The sequence below is a fragment of the Carcharhinus amblyrhynchos genome, chromosome 10 (genome assembly GCF_965287045.1).
Source record: "Carcharhinus amblyrhynchos chromosome 10, sCarAmb.v2.hapA, whole genome shotgun sequence".
Classification (NCBI taxonomy): domain Eukaryota; kingdom Metazoa; phylum Chordata; class Chondrichthyes; order Carcharhiniformes; family Carcharhinidae; genus Carcharhinus; species Carcharhinus amblyrhynchos.
This window is the reverse complement of record NC_137333.1, coordinates 79,813,876-79,830,615: the sequence shown is the minus strand read 5'-3', so window position 1 is coordinate 79,830,615 and position 16,740 is coordinate 79,813,876. Positions and strand designations below refer to the sequence as shown.

General features: G+C 42.3%; 1 protein-coding gene across 4 annotated transcripts in view; it reads left to right on the top strand.

Annotated features, from left to right (window-relative positions):
- Positions 1 to 16,740, top strand: part of LOC145349105 (stAR-related lipid transfer protein 13-like) — a 370,169-nt gene that overhangs the window by 328,686 nt on the left and 24,743 nt on the right. For all 4 annotated transcript variants that reach the window (XM_080197456.1, XM_080197458.1, XM_080197455.1 and 1 more), the window contains 2 exons: positions 6,175 to 6,238; positions 14,036 to 15,420. In XM_080197456.1, the coding sequence (XP_080053582.1) occupies positions 6,175 to 6,238; positions 14,036 to 15,420 (1,449 nt within the window). The remainder of the gene's footprint in view (positions 1 to 6,174; positions 6,239 to 14,035; positions 15,421 to 16,740) is intronic.

Below are 16,740 nucleotides of genomic sequence, written 5' to 3'. Positions count from 1 at the left end.
AAATTCCTTGGGTACAATAGTGAATGCTGCAGTGTGGTGACTAGGGGATTTTCAGTAACTTCATTGCAGTGTTAATGTAGTCCCAAAGAATTCTGGCCTTGGGTTTAAATACAGCCCAGACTGATGAGTTGAAAGCTTGCTTTCTGTTGGTTATAAGGATCCTATGAAAGAACAGATCTCAGATTCTAATGCTCAAAAGTAACAATATCCCCTATGCCTGTGTATTTTGTACCCTCCAGAATCAATTATTAGAACTGGCCAGTCTGTTCATCTGCCCTACATTAAATTTGGTACATGCAAAATGCCTCTCCCATTATTCAAACTCGCATTAAATCCTATTCACCTATCACTTGTGTTTTGCTGGCCTGCATTCACTCCTAGTCCAGCAACACATTAATTTGAAAATTCTCATCCTTGGGCTGGATCTTACCAGATGTGAGAAGGTGGCTTTGGAGACACAACTTGTCTTTCCCCAGCCTCCTCAGTCCCCTCCTTGACATTTTGTATGGGTGGGATTGCAGATAGTGGAATCCATTGATTTGATGACGACTCCTTGCTTGGCTTATTTTAGTCCTCCAAACTCATTGGTTAAGATGTGGTGTTCAGAGGTCCCAGATGTCCAATTGCCCTCACTGTGCTGTTATGTACTCGCACTTTAAAACTAATTGTACATGAATAAGTCTAATTAATGGCATATGCTGCAAGGTGCCCCAGTCCAGACTAATCCAGCCCTATAACTCTCAGCAGTAGAAGTGATGGGGAGGTTTGGAAAGTTGACATCCATCCAAACATTTTTCCCATTTTAAATGCTTGCAAAGGTCTTCAAGGTGACAGCTGAAAGTGCAGCTTGCCCACACTTAAGTACTCTGGTAAAGTGGCAAAGTGTGTGACAGTATCTTATTGATATTTTTGATCTCCCTTCCTATACTGTGTGCTGCTTTTCTTGCAAGTATAACCTCGTTGACATCAATAATCTAAAATTTACCTGATTCATTTCTGGCTGGTAACAGTCCCAGCACAAATTGTGATGGAGTTAATGATCAGATTGTGGGTAGTAACTGGGTCTCCTGGGTTTAGATAAAAGGGAATGCAATTCACTATAGGTTCTGAAGAGCTTTGATAGCCTGATCTGCTCAGTCTGGTTTGATGTTGCTCATTTACCACTGGCCCACTGTTCTTGAGCTCCTCTCACTGCTTCCCTTCTGCCCAACAGCTGGCTTGCTATATCGCTGTGACCTTAGCCTTTGCTTCAAACCAAATGCAAAAGGTGATATTGGCAAATGACAAAAGATTTGAAACACAGCTTGATTAGCATAATCCAGAATTTCAGTGATAACTAGAAGACCTGTTGTGTTCTCAGCAGCATTTTTTCAATTCACATTTCGTGCACCTGTTTTTCTTAGCACTTACAACCCACAGAAATGTGCAGCCATGCAATCGATAGAGAAATCTTCAGTACTAGAATGTTTTGTGCTATCAATATTACATTTTTTCTTTTAGCCAGAGAAAGTAATTGCAAGATTGTGGTGGTTGCACCATCAAAATCACTTCAGCAGTGTGGCCCACTGCTCTGATATAGCGTGCCAGGAAGTGTTAAGGCCATGGTTCAGGCACTTCCTTAATCAACACCCATAAGAATTTGGTGCCAAGTGCAGTTTTCTCGCTTGCTTGGTGGAAGGTCAGATGTTTTTCTTTCCATTAATGTAACACTTCGTTTCCCCTGTGTTGTGTTGTCCAACTTTCTATGACTGAATTGTATATGAAAAAGCAAGAGAAGAATGATTGGCCCAGGTTTGAGCTTTGATTATAGACAGAGTCGAGTTCTGCTGTGAGTTTGACAAGAAGCTGCTTTTATTCTGAGGGTCATTGGTCTGTGGCACTCTTCCCCAGAGAGCAGTGGAGACTGGGCCATTTAATATATTCAAGGCTGAGTTAGATTTTTGATGTACAAGAGAGTCACAAATTATTGGGAGCAGACCAGAAAGTGGAATTGAGATCACAGCTGTGATTTTACTGAATGATGAACAGAACAGGTTTGAAGGGCCAAACGGAGTACTCACGTTCCTAAGTCCCATGTTCCAGAGAGTTTGAAATTACAGGCTTCATCTTTAGGCCTCAGTGTGTAATCACTTTGTAGAATTATTGTATGACCTCCTTGTTGAAAATGCGATGCTGCCAGAGCTGTTAACTCAGATGTGCGTCAAATTTGTGATGTAAAAACAAAGACGTGGGTAGAGTTTGAATGCACTTGCCCATTCTCCGATCCGCAGGTCCAAAGTGGGCAACGTGAAGTCAACATTTGTAATGCAAAGTCATACGCAAGAACGTTAGTTTGGATGCTTAATAAGCATCACTGGTGTTCCCCTGAAACAAAGGGCGTTGTTAGAATATGTTAATAGATTGCTGGGCTGAAATCAGGACCCCTTTGAGAAATTTATACATGGGGGTGATTTTGATCCTACATTAGCCATCAGCATAAATGATGACGTGGTCCCAAATATCATGAGCCAGAAAACTAGAATCTCGCCATCGAGATATCGTTTCATGATTTTTCCATGCTTTCTGCTGGTGATGTAATAAGGAAATGTCTGTTCAGTAAATTTGAATGGATTTAAATTTAATTAAAGGGCTTTCTCAATGTTTTCCCTGCTCTCGGGCAAAATATGTAGAAAATTTGCACGGCATTTCCTAAAACCACCCAGCAAATTGTGGTGACAACAATCAGGAATCAATCTTTGCAAGGACTAAAAAAAATCCAATGGCAAGCCTGTGGTTAGAGTTTAGGGTATTTTGGAGCCAAGTTTCTTTTTGGCCAACTGCTTCCATTGTAAAATGCTTTCAAAGGAAATGCTGGTGATGGTCAAGGTTGACTGTCTGTTTGCTGAATGAGGGAAAGCAGCTGGGCTTAATCCCCTAGGTCCCAAATCAGGGGGAAAGCACTGCAGTGGCTGCAAGAATAAGTTGAATAAAGGAGGTGCATGAGAGGCCATATGGAATGTGGATGACCTTCTAGAAGTCTCAACAGAAAGACAATCATTGAGGCTGCAGCAGACTGGTCTCTCAGGGAATTGAGGGACATGGGGAGCAGGTGAAATGGAGATGAAGCTCAGCCATGATTTGCATTGAATGGCAGAACAGGTTATTGTGGCCTACTGCTGCTCTTATTTCTCCGGTTCTTATTTGTGCCGTCAATTGAAGCCCAACACCGATGCAGGAATGTTCACCACAGCTGGAAACTTCTATACCTTCCAAACTTGTTGATAATATTAACATTGTTACTCCATTTGCAACCAGGCAGGTCTTGGTGTGCTCGTTCTGAGGTAACAGCTTATTGTTGAAAAGAGAGCCTTGTATTATATATTACCTTTCACAACATCAGGCCATTTTGAATAAGCAATTACTTTTTGAAGTGTAATCACTATTGTAATGTTGATAAGCACGGCAGCTAATTAGTTCACAGATTGATCACACAGACAGCAACACGATATACGACCTGATCACCTGTTTTTAAGTGGTGTTGGTTGAGGGATGAATGGCCAGAATCGAACATCTCCCATTTTTAGTAGCGTCGTGAGATTTTTAAGTCATCCAGAAAGAGTAGATGGGATCTTAGTTTAACATCTGACGCAAAAGGCAGCTCCTCCAATAGTGTAGCAATCCCTCAACAATACGTGGAGTGGCAGCCTGAAACCTCTTGAAGTGGCACTTCAATTAAAAACCTTCTGGCTCAGTGGTCTGAATGTCACTCTTCACAGAAGCTGGCAACCAGAAAGAAACAGTTTTGTCCACATTGCTGGATCCCTGAACATATTGGGTATCATGTAGCCTTGCGTTCCCCCAATTGGACCCAGGGCTGCTTTTGATTTGAAATGGGCTTCTAATCACTAACAGCAAGTGATATGTCTGTGCCAGTGTTCTGGCTATGGTCAGGATGCATTCAATACTCCACCAATCCTCAGTTCCACCTACACTATTAATGCTTTGGAAGGTTGCTGGGGAGAAAGGGGCATTCTCTCTCCAACTGGTTCATGGTTCCTGCCAATATAATCAGAGCCATAGAGCAGCAAAGGTTCTGACTGAGTGAAGAAACAATACATTGTAAACTATTGCAGAAGGTCAGGGGACTTGGAGTTGGGGGTAAGGTGTTAGCGTGGATAGAGGATTGGTTGTCAAATAGGAGGCAGAGAGTGGGGGTCAACGGGTGCTATTCGGATTGGCGGATGGTGACTAGTGGAGTGCCCCAGGGGTTGGTGCTGGGGCCTCAGCTTTTTACCATTTATATAGATGATCTGGAGGAGGGAACCGAGTGTAGGGTGTCGAAATTTGCGGATGACACCAAGATTGGGGGAACGGCAAATTGTGCGGAGGGTGTGGAGAGTCTGCAGAAGGATCTAGATAGGCTGGGCGAATGGGCCAGGAAATGGCAAATGGAATTTAATGTTGGAAAGTGCGAGGTGGTCCACTTTGGTAGGAATAATAGTAGGAAGGACTATTACTTACGTGGCGAAAAACTGCAGCAGGCGACGGTGCAGAGGGACCTTGGGGTCCTTGTGCATGAGTCGCAAAAACCCAGCTTGCAGGTGCAGCAGGTGATCAGGAAGGCTAATGGGATGCTGGCCTTCATAGCGAAGGGGATTGAATATAAAAGTAGGGAGGTCTTGCTGCAGCTGTATAGGGCATTGGTGAGGCCGCAGCTGGAGTACTGTGTGCAGTTTTGGGCGCCGTACCTGCGCAAAGATATTTTGGCCTTGGAGGGAGTGCAGAGGAGGTTTACTAGGCTGATACCGGAGTTGAGGGGGTTGAGCTATGAGGAGAGGCTGAATAAACTAGGCTTGTACTCGTTGGAGTTTAGAAGAATGAGGGGAGATCTCATTGAGACGTATAAGATGATGAATGGGATGGATAGGATAGAGGTGGAGAGACTCTTCCCGCTCAAAAAAGACAGTAGGACTAGGGGGCACAACCTCAAGATAAAGGGGGGGGCGTTTTAGAACGGAGTTGAGGAGGAACTTCTTCACTCAAAGGGTGGTGAATATCTGGAATTCTCTACCCGTTGAAGTGGTGGAGGCTGCCTCACTAAATATTTTCAAGAAGCAGGTTGATGGGTTTTTGATAAGAGAGGAGATTAAGGGTTATGGGGAGAGAGCCGGAAAGTGGAACTGAGCCACGACAGATCAGCCATGATCTTATTGAATGGCGGGGCAGGCTCGAAGGGCTAGATGGCCTACTCCTGCTCCTATTTCTTATGTTCTAATACATCTGACAAATCAAATTCAGGATGTCAGTGGAAAAAGTCAGCTCCCCATCACAACTACTTGCCCTCATCTGTCATAGCATAAATTTAGACACCAATGTGGAACCCTATGGCAATCAAGGTGAGGTTTATAGTAGCAGCAGGATTTATTGATGTGTATATTAGTTGTATTTTATCAATCATTGATACAGTGGGTTCTGCAATGGGATTAAACATCTTATCCATTTTACCTTTTTTTTTTGTACCAATAAACCCAAAACTTCTGATAGGTGCCAAATTAAGCTGAAGTGCCTGAATTCAAATTAATTTTATTACACACATTTCAAATGCAAATTATGAAAGTCCTTTTCTTGGGGTATGGTTCTGTGGAACTGCAATGTTTATTTAAACTCAGTAACTAGCTTTTAATGGGCAGAAGATTCAAATTGTATTGGGTGCTAAGAATCCTAGGAAGACACCAGTATGTGTGAGAAAGATATTCATCAGTTATGTTTATCAGACAGTATAAAACACCATTGTCGCTCCGCAAACATCCAGTAAATTTACTATGCTGACCTAGGTAGGTAAACGGCATTTGGCAGTTCCACTTGCAACAAAGCTGACTGTTTGCTGAAGGGATAGGCTAGAGAAACCAGACAGGTGTACATGGTCCTGCTGTTTAAATGAATGAACCTGAACAGAATGTCAAATGGGATGTATTGTCACGATTTACACTGACAGGATTATAATGCAGACCTGTGGCTCCAGCAGCCAGTAGCTTAAAATATTACTGTCCAGATGAATTCTCCTTAGAACCTTAAACATATTTCTTTCAATTTAAGGAAAGCAATTAATTGCCTAGAAATGTTTTAAGTCTTATTTCTAGACTGCCATTAGCTGAGGATAAATGTAAGTTGTGTTGTATTTTGATTTCTTTCCAGGCGATTGAATACTCTGAATAAGTGCACCTCTATGAAAATCGACATCAACCTTCCCAGGAAAAAAGTAAGGCCATATCTTGTTTAATTTTTGACTTGCTTGTGTAGCTTCTGGTAATGCCTGGTGCCTCTCAAATCAATCTTTCATTTTGCAATAATACAATCTGTGTACCAGACTGTTGGTGCTGGGCACAGTGGTTAGCACTGCTGCCTCTCAGCACCAGAGACCTGGGTTCAATTCAAACCTCTGGTCACTGTGTGGAGTCTACACATTCTGTGTCTGCGTGAGTTCCCTCTGGGTGCTCCCACAGTCCAGAGCTGTGTCAGTTAGGTTGTTTGGCCATGCTAAATTAACCCTAGTGTCAAGGCGATTAGCAGCATAAATGAGGGGTTGCGGGAGTAGAGCCTGGGTGGGATTGTGGTTGGTGAAGACTCTGGGCTGAATGGCCACCTCCTTCACTGTGGGAATTCTATGAAGTGGTGATGTCAGCAGCTGCATTTACAATTATTACTTAAAACAGCACGCTTCTTTCTCACAGGTTCACATATTATTCCTACAGTTTTCAGTGTAGCTGTTCAGCCATATAAACCTATGTTAACCTCATTTGTCTGGCACAATCAGCCTGACACTGGTCAGGCACCCTGCCTGACTTTTATTGCAGTGTAAAATTGGAGTCAAACCCATACTTGCATTATTCATGTTAGGCAGGATGGATGAAGATTGCAATTGATCTGACTTGAGGAACCGGCAAGAATGGAATTTTTAATTCAATAAGTTTTAAAAGAGAACTTATTTTATCTCTTTCCACTTAACAATGGAGATTCATTTAATACCATGCCCTTGTCTCCCCTATTGTGATATGATTTATATAGAAAAATTAGGGTGCACAATCACCAGCTCCTCAAGAGCTTCAGGAAGGTTTTATTTTTGGCACTTGTCTTATTATGGAGGTAGAGCAAAAATGCCCCTGTTGGCTCCATGTTAATTTCTCCGGCCACTGCAGATCCCAGTTCACACCGCAGCCCCACTCCTTCCGCTCGGTTTGCTTGCAGCCTTGGCCAGCACCTGGTCTCTTTCCAGGTTAGCAAGCTGCCTTTGGGTCGATGACTGGTGCTCACAACTTGATGGTAAATAAACTAGGCCTACGCACCACAGTTGTCACCAGCAGCATTACATGTTTGTAGTGTGCGTGTGTGCATGTTTGCAGTGTAGCTACACTGACATCTTGTCTGTATTTCAGCACAATACAGTTTTTAGGCCACAGCTTTCAGTGTTGTCATTCTTCCCTGAGCCATTTAAATCGTTCAAACTGGAGTTTGCTTGCTAATCACAAATCCGTTTCTGTGCACCTGTACTCTTGAACCACCATATACTGCATCTAATATGCTCAAAATATACAAATACATGGAATACACACCATTAGTTTCCATTTCTCATCTTGGCCATTACACAGAATAATTGAAGGGCATATGATATGACTCTTTATGCATACTGAGGCATCAAGATCAATAGAATTTAATTCTGTAAACCTGAATTCAACTCACTAAAGCAACAGGAGAAAACTTTACTATAAACCCAGAAGAGCGGATCACAGATGTTGCAGGTCTTCTCTGGAATGCTACTTAACCGCAGGCCCATGCTGTGAGCTAAGACGACTTTTTAGATTATTCAAACTCATTTACGTAGCTTGCTGATTGGATTAGAAGATTCGTTCATCTGGACTGATGTCATCCAACGCTTATGTGTAAACACTGCTTGATCCAGCCTTTCTAACTTGTTTTTCATCTGTAGATTTATCAAAATGGCTAATGTGTTCTTGCAATAAATGGGCATTAAGGAAGATTGTACTACGTTGACTAATGTAACGGAAAAACTAGATAGTTGTATTCCTTTAATACATTTTACCTTGCAGGATTAGGGCTTGAATATCAAGTAGTCTTGAGAACTGAATTCAATTTGTGTAACAAAAAGGATGATTGGTTCTACCTCCAACCTCCACGTTCAAAGGAGGAGCCTATGCCACTTCCCCCACCTCCAGCTTGATGCCATCTCTTTCCCTGTCAGTATTCTAAAGATTTGCTCACTGAGACCCTGGTCTACTCTTCAATCATCCCCCTCCCATAGCAGCTCCCCATTTAATTGCAGAAGATATAACAACTGCCACTTTACCACCTCTCTCTTCACCATCCAAGACTTTCAGCTAAAGCAATGATTTGTTTGTACTACTAATAATTTAGAATACAGCATTTGCTGCTCAGTGTGGTCTGCTCCACAGTGGGGTGACCAGTGCAGAACGCCTCCACCCAATCTGTAAGCATAACCCCAGGCTTCTGTTTTCTTGCCATTTTAGTTCACCATCTTGATTGGTCACACTCATTTCTGTTCTTGGCCTGCTAGGTTCTTTTTGAAACACAATACCAGCACATCATTTTCCCATTAGGCACTTTATAGCTTCCTGGACACCGCATTAGAGTTTAACATGTTCAGACCATGAACTCTGACTGTATCTTGACTCTATTTTTTCTCTATGTACAGGTTTGAATCTGGTTTTTCATGTTTTGTGGTTGGACAGAGTTTATTTTCACTCACTTTGGCCAGACGCCTTTTCTCTTTACTGAAACCATTGTCACACATTTTGATCCAAAATATCTTTTGTTATTTAATCTCTCTCCCTCTTGGACCTTGTCTTTTGTTCTTCCTCCCCCTCCTCATTTCAATGGCATAAAACCCATCACATTCCCACCTCTTAATTAAATCTGGGCAAGAGACCAGATGCAAGCACTATTCAAGCCTCAGCTGGAATATCATTTGTAGTTCTGGTGCCACGCTATGGGAAGAATGTGAACACATTGGAGAGAGTGCTGAAGACGTTTATAAGAATGGTTCCAGGGATGAGAAACTTCCAGTTCTGATAGATTGGAGAGGTTGTGACTGTTCTCCATGGAGAGAAGTGCTGATAGAAATGTTCAAAATCATGCAGGGGCAGGACAGTAGTTGGGAAGAAACTGATCCTGCTGATATCAAGAACAAGAAGGCATGGTTTTAAACTTTGTGTGAAAAAGTTGTTTTCTTCATTTGCAATGAGTTCTTTGGGTCTGGAATGCTCTGCCTGGAAGTGTGGGGGAGGCCGCTTCAATTGAGGCATTCAAGAGGGCATTATTTCTATTCAAACAATGTGCAGGGGAATGGGGAAAAAGGTAGGAGAATGGCAATAAATCATGTTGCTCATTTGGAGAGCTGGTGTAGACACGATAGGGCAAATGGCTGCCTTCTGTGCTGTAACAACAGATTCTGTGAAGAGCCATATTGCACTTGAGTCATTAACACTTTCTCTCCACAGACGCTGTCAGACGTGGTGAGCATTTTCATCACTTCTTTCCAACATCAGTACTTTAATGGTTGCTGCTGACAGAGGTGAGAGGGTCAGGAGAGAGAGGCAACTGGAGAAGGAGCAAGAGCAAGGTGAAGGGAAAGAGTAATGTACAGCAGAAAGAAAATTGCTTTTTCCCATTTGCCCACTCTCTCTTGTAACTGTTTGGCTCTCTTCCTCTACTTGCAGATGGGCTCAGCAAATTTATTTAATGAGTAGCTGAATCCTGATTATTTTTTTTTCCCCCAGGTTCAGCTGAGCATTTCCATTAGCTAATCTTAGGAAAAGTCTGTTTTGTTATTGTTTGTTCCCTCTAAGGCACACACCTGAATTATGCCCACTCCCCATTGCCATCCTACAATCTCTCCTGGGAATCCAGGGTTTGTAAGGTCCCTGCAGATCTTCAGCACCCATGTTTTTCAGCTTTGAATGTTTTATATAAATCTCTCTGACTGCAGTGAGGGAGGGGCTTGGTTGATTCATTTTGATGTAGGAATTTGATTGAAATTGTACATTGCATTTATGGTGCTTCTATAATTGCTGTGCAAATAAGCTGCGAGATGGAGATTGCATGGAGCTCTTCTAGGCGCATTGGCTTTTGACTTGAATTTATAAAATTGAATGGGATGACAGTTTTGAGATCTGCAGGGGAACACGGTTGATTTGAATGACCCGTATCTGCACTTTTGTTTTTATGTGGCTATAGGCAATGTCACGTTATGTAATTAGAGATCGGTACATATTTAGAAATGGGAAACAGTTAATGGAATGGAATGGGGTTTGACAGGAAGGTCCAGAGGAAGTGTTATTCGTGGCAATCATTCCAGGCTGATTGTGTTTATACTATGATTCAAGTGAAAGCAAATACTGGGTAACACTGTACAGGGCTGTCTTCCTGTTACCTTGGTGGGTAGTTCAAGTCAAGAAATTTCTTGACCTATTAGAAATTGACCGTCTGACTCAATGTTCCCTGGAGGGGTGCAGCATAGAGTTGGGCACAACAACCCTGACTGCAGAGCTGGTCACCCAATTGTTTCACCTTCTGTCCCTCACCCCATAATCACCTTACCCATTCTTCATGTCCCCTGCCAAATTAATGCCATGCTGCCTATCTACTCCAATGCCAAGTCATACCAACCCTCCCACCACTTTGGCCATTACACCCTTGATGCCACCTCAATCTGTATCCACCATGGGCAGATGAACGTACAAATTATGTAGAAAGCAGTCATAATGATGACCCTTGGGCAAATTTCAACAATCTTCTATTGTAACTGTTGGAACAGAATTTTTAACTCTGGCATAAGCAGTCTTTTTTTTAAATTGCTGGGATTTAAATAACTTTATGACACAGCAATTGTACAGACCTTTTCCACTCAGTGTTTATATCTACTCTAAAAATGTGTAAGTCTCACACAGTGGGTTAAGGCCTCTTACTATTGTAAAAATGGGTGTTTGAACTCAGTATTGAGGTGTGTGGTGCAAGTCAGGAATTTTGACAGCTTGCTGGACCTGCCTGAGTAAAAGTGTACTGACACACTTATTGCTGCGGGAAGGGTGCAAGATGGCTGTTGGCAGGTGCAAGATAGAGTAGGGCCGGCCAATCCTGGGAGTTGGAAGTCAGCAGACGTGGGTGGGCAATGGCTGAAGTGGATTGAGGTAAATACAGTTCTGTTTTGAAAATTAGTGTTTTGTTGACTTTGATACTTTTAACTGGTTACAAATTCTTTGTGATCTCCCATTGGTGTTAATGTGTGAAGTGTTTGGAGCCTCTGTTATTGAGTTTCGCGGCTCTTTTTTTAGATTTCTAGGAACAGAATTCTTTCCAAATGATTTTTGAACGGGTGTTTTTTTGCTTAGCCCCTCTGCAGTTCTGTACTTTCCCTTGTTAATGTATGGCTCACTGGTGATATGGAGTGAATAGGTATAGAAGAGAAATGAGTTGGCATTGCTTTGGTATGAACAATGAGGGACTGGGGGAATGATTGGGCATCAAGGAGGTATGGGAGTCATGGGAAAGACTTTCTGAATGTGCCTTTGCCTGGATTCGGGGATCTTTTCAATGATTCAGGGCTTTTCTTAAGGATGCTAAAGTCTGAATCAGAGAAGTTGGTCCAACTGCCTATCCTGGCAATTTAGCTGACCAGGTCAGCAGTGCAGGGTGTGGGCTCACTAAACGCACCTTTGGCCCAAGCCAGTGAAAGGTAAGGGGTGCAGGAATGCCAGAATCTGGTCCCTCCCAGCATTTTGAAATAGCTCTGTCTTGTCCTACCTGGTGCAAATCCTGACCATAATTTCAAGAGAAATATTTAAGGATTGATGCTCTATTAACTGGCAAAGAAATGAATTATCAAGAGAAAAAATAAAACTGAAGAGTCTGTTTTAAACAAATTTGATCAAATATTTGACCAATAGATTAAAATCAGTTTCCCAATAAATCTGTGAAGCATTCCCAACTGTAGTGATTGTTGATTCTCAAAGTTTTTAATAGTGAAATACCTGCACAACTACCAACTTGCCAAAGTCCTTCACTTTGGCAAATTACTTTTTTATTTAGTGTAAAAAAAAAATTTGCAGCTTGATCTGACCACCAGATTACAAACGGAAAAGATGGTGTTGTTTAAAGGGTTACGATACAATCTTTTTACTGTTTCCTGTTATGAGATCTGTTTTTAAAGAAAACATTGCCTGTTCTGGGCATTTGTAGCTTAAAAGGCAACATGTGATTTTTAATGACGTGAATAGTAAGGTGTCACAAAAACTTTTTTGTTCATGGGATGTGGGCATTGCTGGCTAGGCCAGCATTTGTTTCCCATCCCTAATTGTCCTTGAGAAGGTGTTGGTGAACCGCCACAGTCCCTGTGGTGCTGATATGTCCACAATGCTGTTAGGAAAGGAATTCCAGGGTTTTGACACAGCACAGTGAAGGAAGGGTGACATATTTCTCAGTTAGAATGGTGTGTAGCTTGGACGGGAACTTGCAAGTGGTAGTGTTTCGAGCATCTACTGCCTTCAAGGTGGTCGAGGTTGCTAGTTTGGAAGGTACTGTCAAAGGAGGCTTGGTGAGTTGGTGTAGGGCATCCAGGTACACCCTACTGTCATTGAGCATCAATAGGGAGGGACTGAATGCTGAAGGTGGTGATGGGATGCCAGCCATACTGCTTCCTTTGGTCTGGATGGTGTTGAGCTGCTTGTCGTTGGAGCTGCACATATGCAGGCAATTACTCCATAATGTTCCTGAAGTGAGCATTGTAGATGGTGGACAGGCTTTGGGGAGTCAGGAAGTGAGTTACACTCAGCAGGATTCCTAGCCTCTGACCTGTTCTTGTGGCCACAGTATTTATATGGCTGGTTCAGTTCAGATTCTGGTCCATGGGATGCTGATGTTGGGAGATTTGATGTTACCATTGGGGTTGGTTAGATTCATTCTTGGAGAATATTTATGTAGCACCTTTTTTAAAAATAGAAAAGCAAACCAAAACACTACATGGGAGCATTATCATAGAATCATAAAATCCCTGAAGTGTAGAAGGAAGCCATTTAGCTCAGAGTCCTCACTGACTCTTTCAGAGCATCTTACCCACATCCCCTCTATTCCCATAATCCAAAGTATTTACCCCACTAATCCTCCTAACCTACACATCTTGGAATGCTAATCAGTCAACCTAACCTGTACATCTTTGGAATCTGGGAGGAAACCGGAGCCCCAGAGTAAACCCTCGCAGGGATAATATCCGAACTCTATACAGTCACCCAAGACTGGAGTTAAATCTGGGTCCCTGGAGCTTGCCACTGTGCCATGTTATCGGACATTTCTTGTCGAGCTATATTAGGAAATATTGGGGAAAAGGATGGGTTTTAAGGAGTAAAAGGAGAGAGAAGCAGAGGTGTGGAAAGGTTGTAAGGACAATTTCTGAGCTTAAAGCCAAGCAGTTGAAGGCACAACCGCCAATAGTAGAGCAATGAAAATTGCACATTCACAGGAGGCCAGTTAGCAAATGACTTGCAAGATTCTTGCTGATGCTATTGATTTTTCCAGTGAAGCACAAACTGAACAAAATGCATTCAAGAGTTAGAAATAGAGGTTATTCTCAACGAACCACAGTCTGCCTGAGAGGACGGGGGAGGTGCGGTGGGAAGGAAGCCTTGGCAGTTTTCGACACAATTGTACTATTTGAAATCCTCGAATCTACTGTTAAATTGAGTGTCTGTCGACCTCGTGCTGAGCCTAAGTGGAATGGTTCGAAGAATTATAAAATCAAGAGGGGCAAACTCTTTACACACACTAATTCGTCATTTTGTTGTTTCGTAAGATGCATTTCTCTGTCGCAACTTCCTGCTTGCAAAGTGACTGAAACCTCAGCGCATTCTTATCTTGCTAAATCCTACAGCATGACAAAATAGGCGAAAGAAATGTAATGTACGGTTTCTGTAATTTATTCTTCCATGTGAAATGAGAAAATACAACTTCTATGTTTCCATTGATCTTTCAGAGTGAAGATTCTGATGAAGATGATTTGTGTGCAATTAGTGACAAGTGGACCTTCCAAAGGAGCAGTAAGAGATGGTCACGACTGGATGACATTGATGTGCTGTTTCCCAGGCAAGACGGCCACCTTTCCGCAGGTGGCATGAAACTAAAAAACACGACTAGCAGTGAAAGCGTACTCACGGACCTCAGTGAACCGGAGGTCTCCTCCATTCACAGTGAAAGCAGCGGAGGAGGTGATAACAGGAGCTTAGCTGGTAGAACTGTGGAAACCGCAGAACACCAAGAAAGCTCTCTACGGAACTGTGCTGAAACCACAGCAATGCCAGACTCCACCTCGCTGCATCGTTCACTGCCACAGACGCCTAAAGACTTTACAAACTACGGCTTTAGTCTTAAACCTGAAAACAATGCAAAAACGAAGGCTAAGAACTTATTGAAGCGTATGGAAACATTACGACCAAGAGCTTCTCATAGTAAATTAAAGGGAAGTCTGCGAACTGGAGCCTTGGTTATCAGCTCACCCGTACTGCAAATGGAACCCGAGTCACTGAAGACCATGCAATGTATAGAGTTGGTCAATGGAAACTTGAATGGTTTAGCAAAAGACGCAAGCAAGAGCGGATTTTCGTCATCAACTCAGTCCAGTAGTGACAGTCACTCTGAAACCAGCAGCAGCGCTGTGAGCACACCGTGTTTGAAATCCCGAAAGAGACGCTTTGATAGCAAGCGGAGTGGCATGTATCTCGAGGATGTCGACATCATGTCAGGAACAACAATGAAGCAGGTGGCAGATCAGAACCGTAGGAATGAGTTTCACTCCCAGGAAAACCTTGTTGTTCACATTCCGAAGGATCACAAACCCGGCACCTTTCCAAAGGCACTTTCCATTGAAAGCCTTTCCCCAACTGACAACTACACTCCTGTAAACTGGCGGACTGGAAGTATCTCTCTGGGAAAACAGAAGTGCAGCATTAATAAACCCAAGAACTGCTTTCCAAAAGGAAGTAGGATCAGTATCTATGACAATGTACCTGGATCCCATTTATATGCTAGCACTGGTGACTTGATTGACCTGGAAAAAGAGGACATATTTCCTCACTTGGATGATATCTTGCAGCATGTGAATGGCCTGCAGCAGATTGTGGACCATTGGTCAAGAAACGTATTACCCGAAATACAGGATGATGATGAACTCTCAGTCTGTGAACGCCAATTCCACACATCCAATCAAATAATGCTGGATTTAGAAAGGCATTCAGTGTCAGATGGTCAAACCACCCCCAGTGACTTTGATCGAGATGGTCAATCCCTTAATGAATCTGAATCCGTAGGATTGAGAGATCGCAGAGATTCTGGCGTCGGGGCCTCTTTAACCAGACCCAGCAGGTTGGTAACTAAAATTTGATTGGGCATAGAAGGTGAACACTGCTAATGTAAATGAAAAGTGAGCCTGATGAAGTCTGTACACCAATTAATTTCATAGAATCCCTACAGTGCAGAAGGAGACTATACAGCCCATCGAGCCTGCACCAACAATAAAATAGACCCAGGCCCTATCCCCATAACACCATATATTTACCCTGCTAACCCCCGTGACACACATGGACAATCCCCCTAATTCTCAATCTTGAGTGTGGGACAAAACTGGAGCACCTGGAGGAAGCCCCCACACATGTGCAGACTCCGTACCGACACTGATTCAAGCCAGGTATTGAACCTGGATCTCTGGTGCTGTGAGGCAGCAGTGCTAACCATTGCCACCATGCTGCCCAATTTATTGACAATTTGAGAATGTCAACCAATATAAAGCAATCCATAGATGAAATATCAACAAAAACCACCTCCTTTTCCTTAAATTCTCTTACCTGCTTGCTGCTGGTAACTTAAAGCACCTTACACACTCAGCTGAAGTTAATCAATGTGGACATGATTGTTAGGTGCATAAGGGAGTATTTTTTAAAGTAGGTAATGATTCTTAATATATTCAAATCAGCACTGATATTTTCACATGAAGAATTTTGTCACCTGGGAATCCAAACTAAAAGGCTGAAGCTCTTGTTTTCAATTTTATAATAAATCTGAGGCCTGCCGAAACTGTTTTAGTTGGGACTTAAGTTAAACTGCCAATAGCTGTAACAGTTGATAATTTTATCCACCTGGTACTTCATTTGTGATAATCAAAAACATCATATAATAGGCAGAAAAATCTGGTTCGTTTTAACCAAGTTTGACGAGTGGAAATCCTACTAGATCAGGTAGAATGTTGATTTTGGATTCTGCACAATATTGCTCTCCATTGGCTTCAAGAAAGAACAAGATTTAGAAGGGGTGTAAAATCCACACCTGATCTCATCAGGCAGTTTTGATTAAAATTGTCCCCAGATAGTTTATGTTGGAGTAATTAAAAAATATGTAGAAAATGACAATGAAACAACAGCTGTCCCATTGAGGGGGATTGCAGCATTCCATCAAGCATTCTCAAACCTAATTGTGTTTTGATTGTGTCTAAGATGCACAGATAACTAAAATCTAGAACCCATCAGTATTTTTGAGCCACTTCAAAACTGAAGTTACTGTTGCTTCAGACATAAAGTTACTGAAATGAAAGGATTAAAGGTGAATCTTGTTTTCCTAGTTGAGATCTTGAGTTGTATTTATTATTGAAATATTTGGACATTATATGATTTATTTATTGATATGAAATCC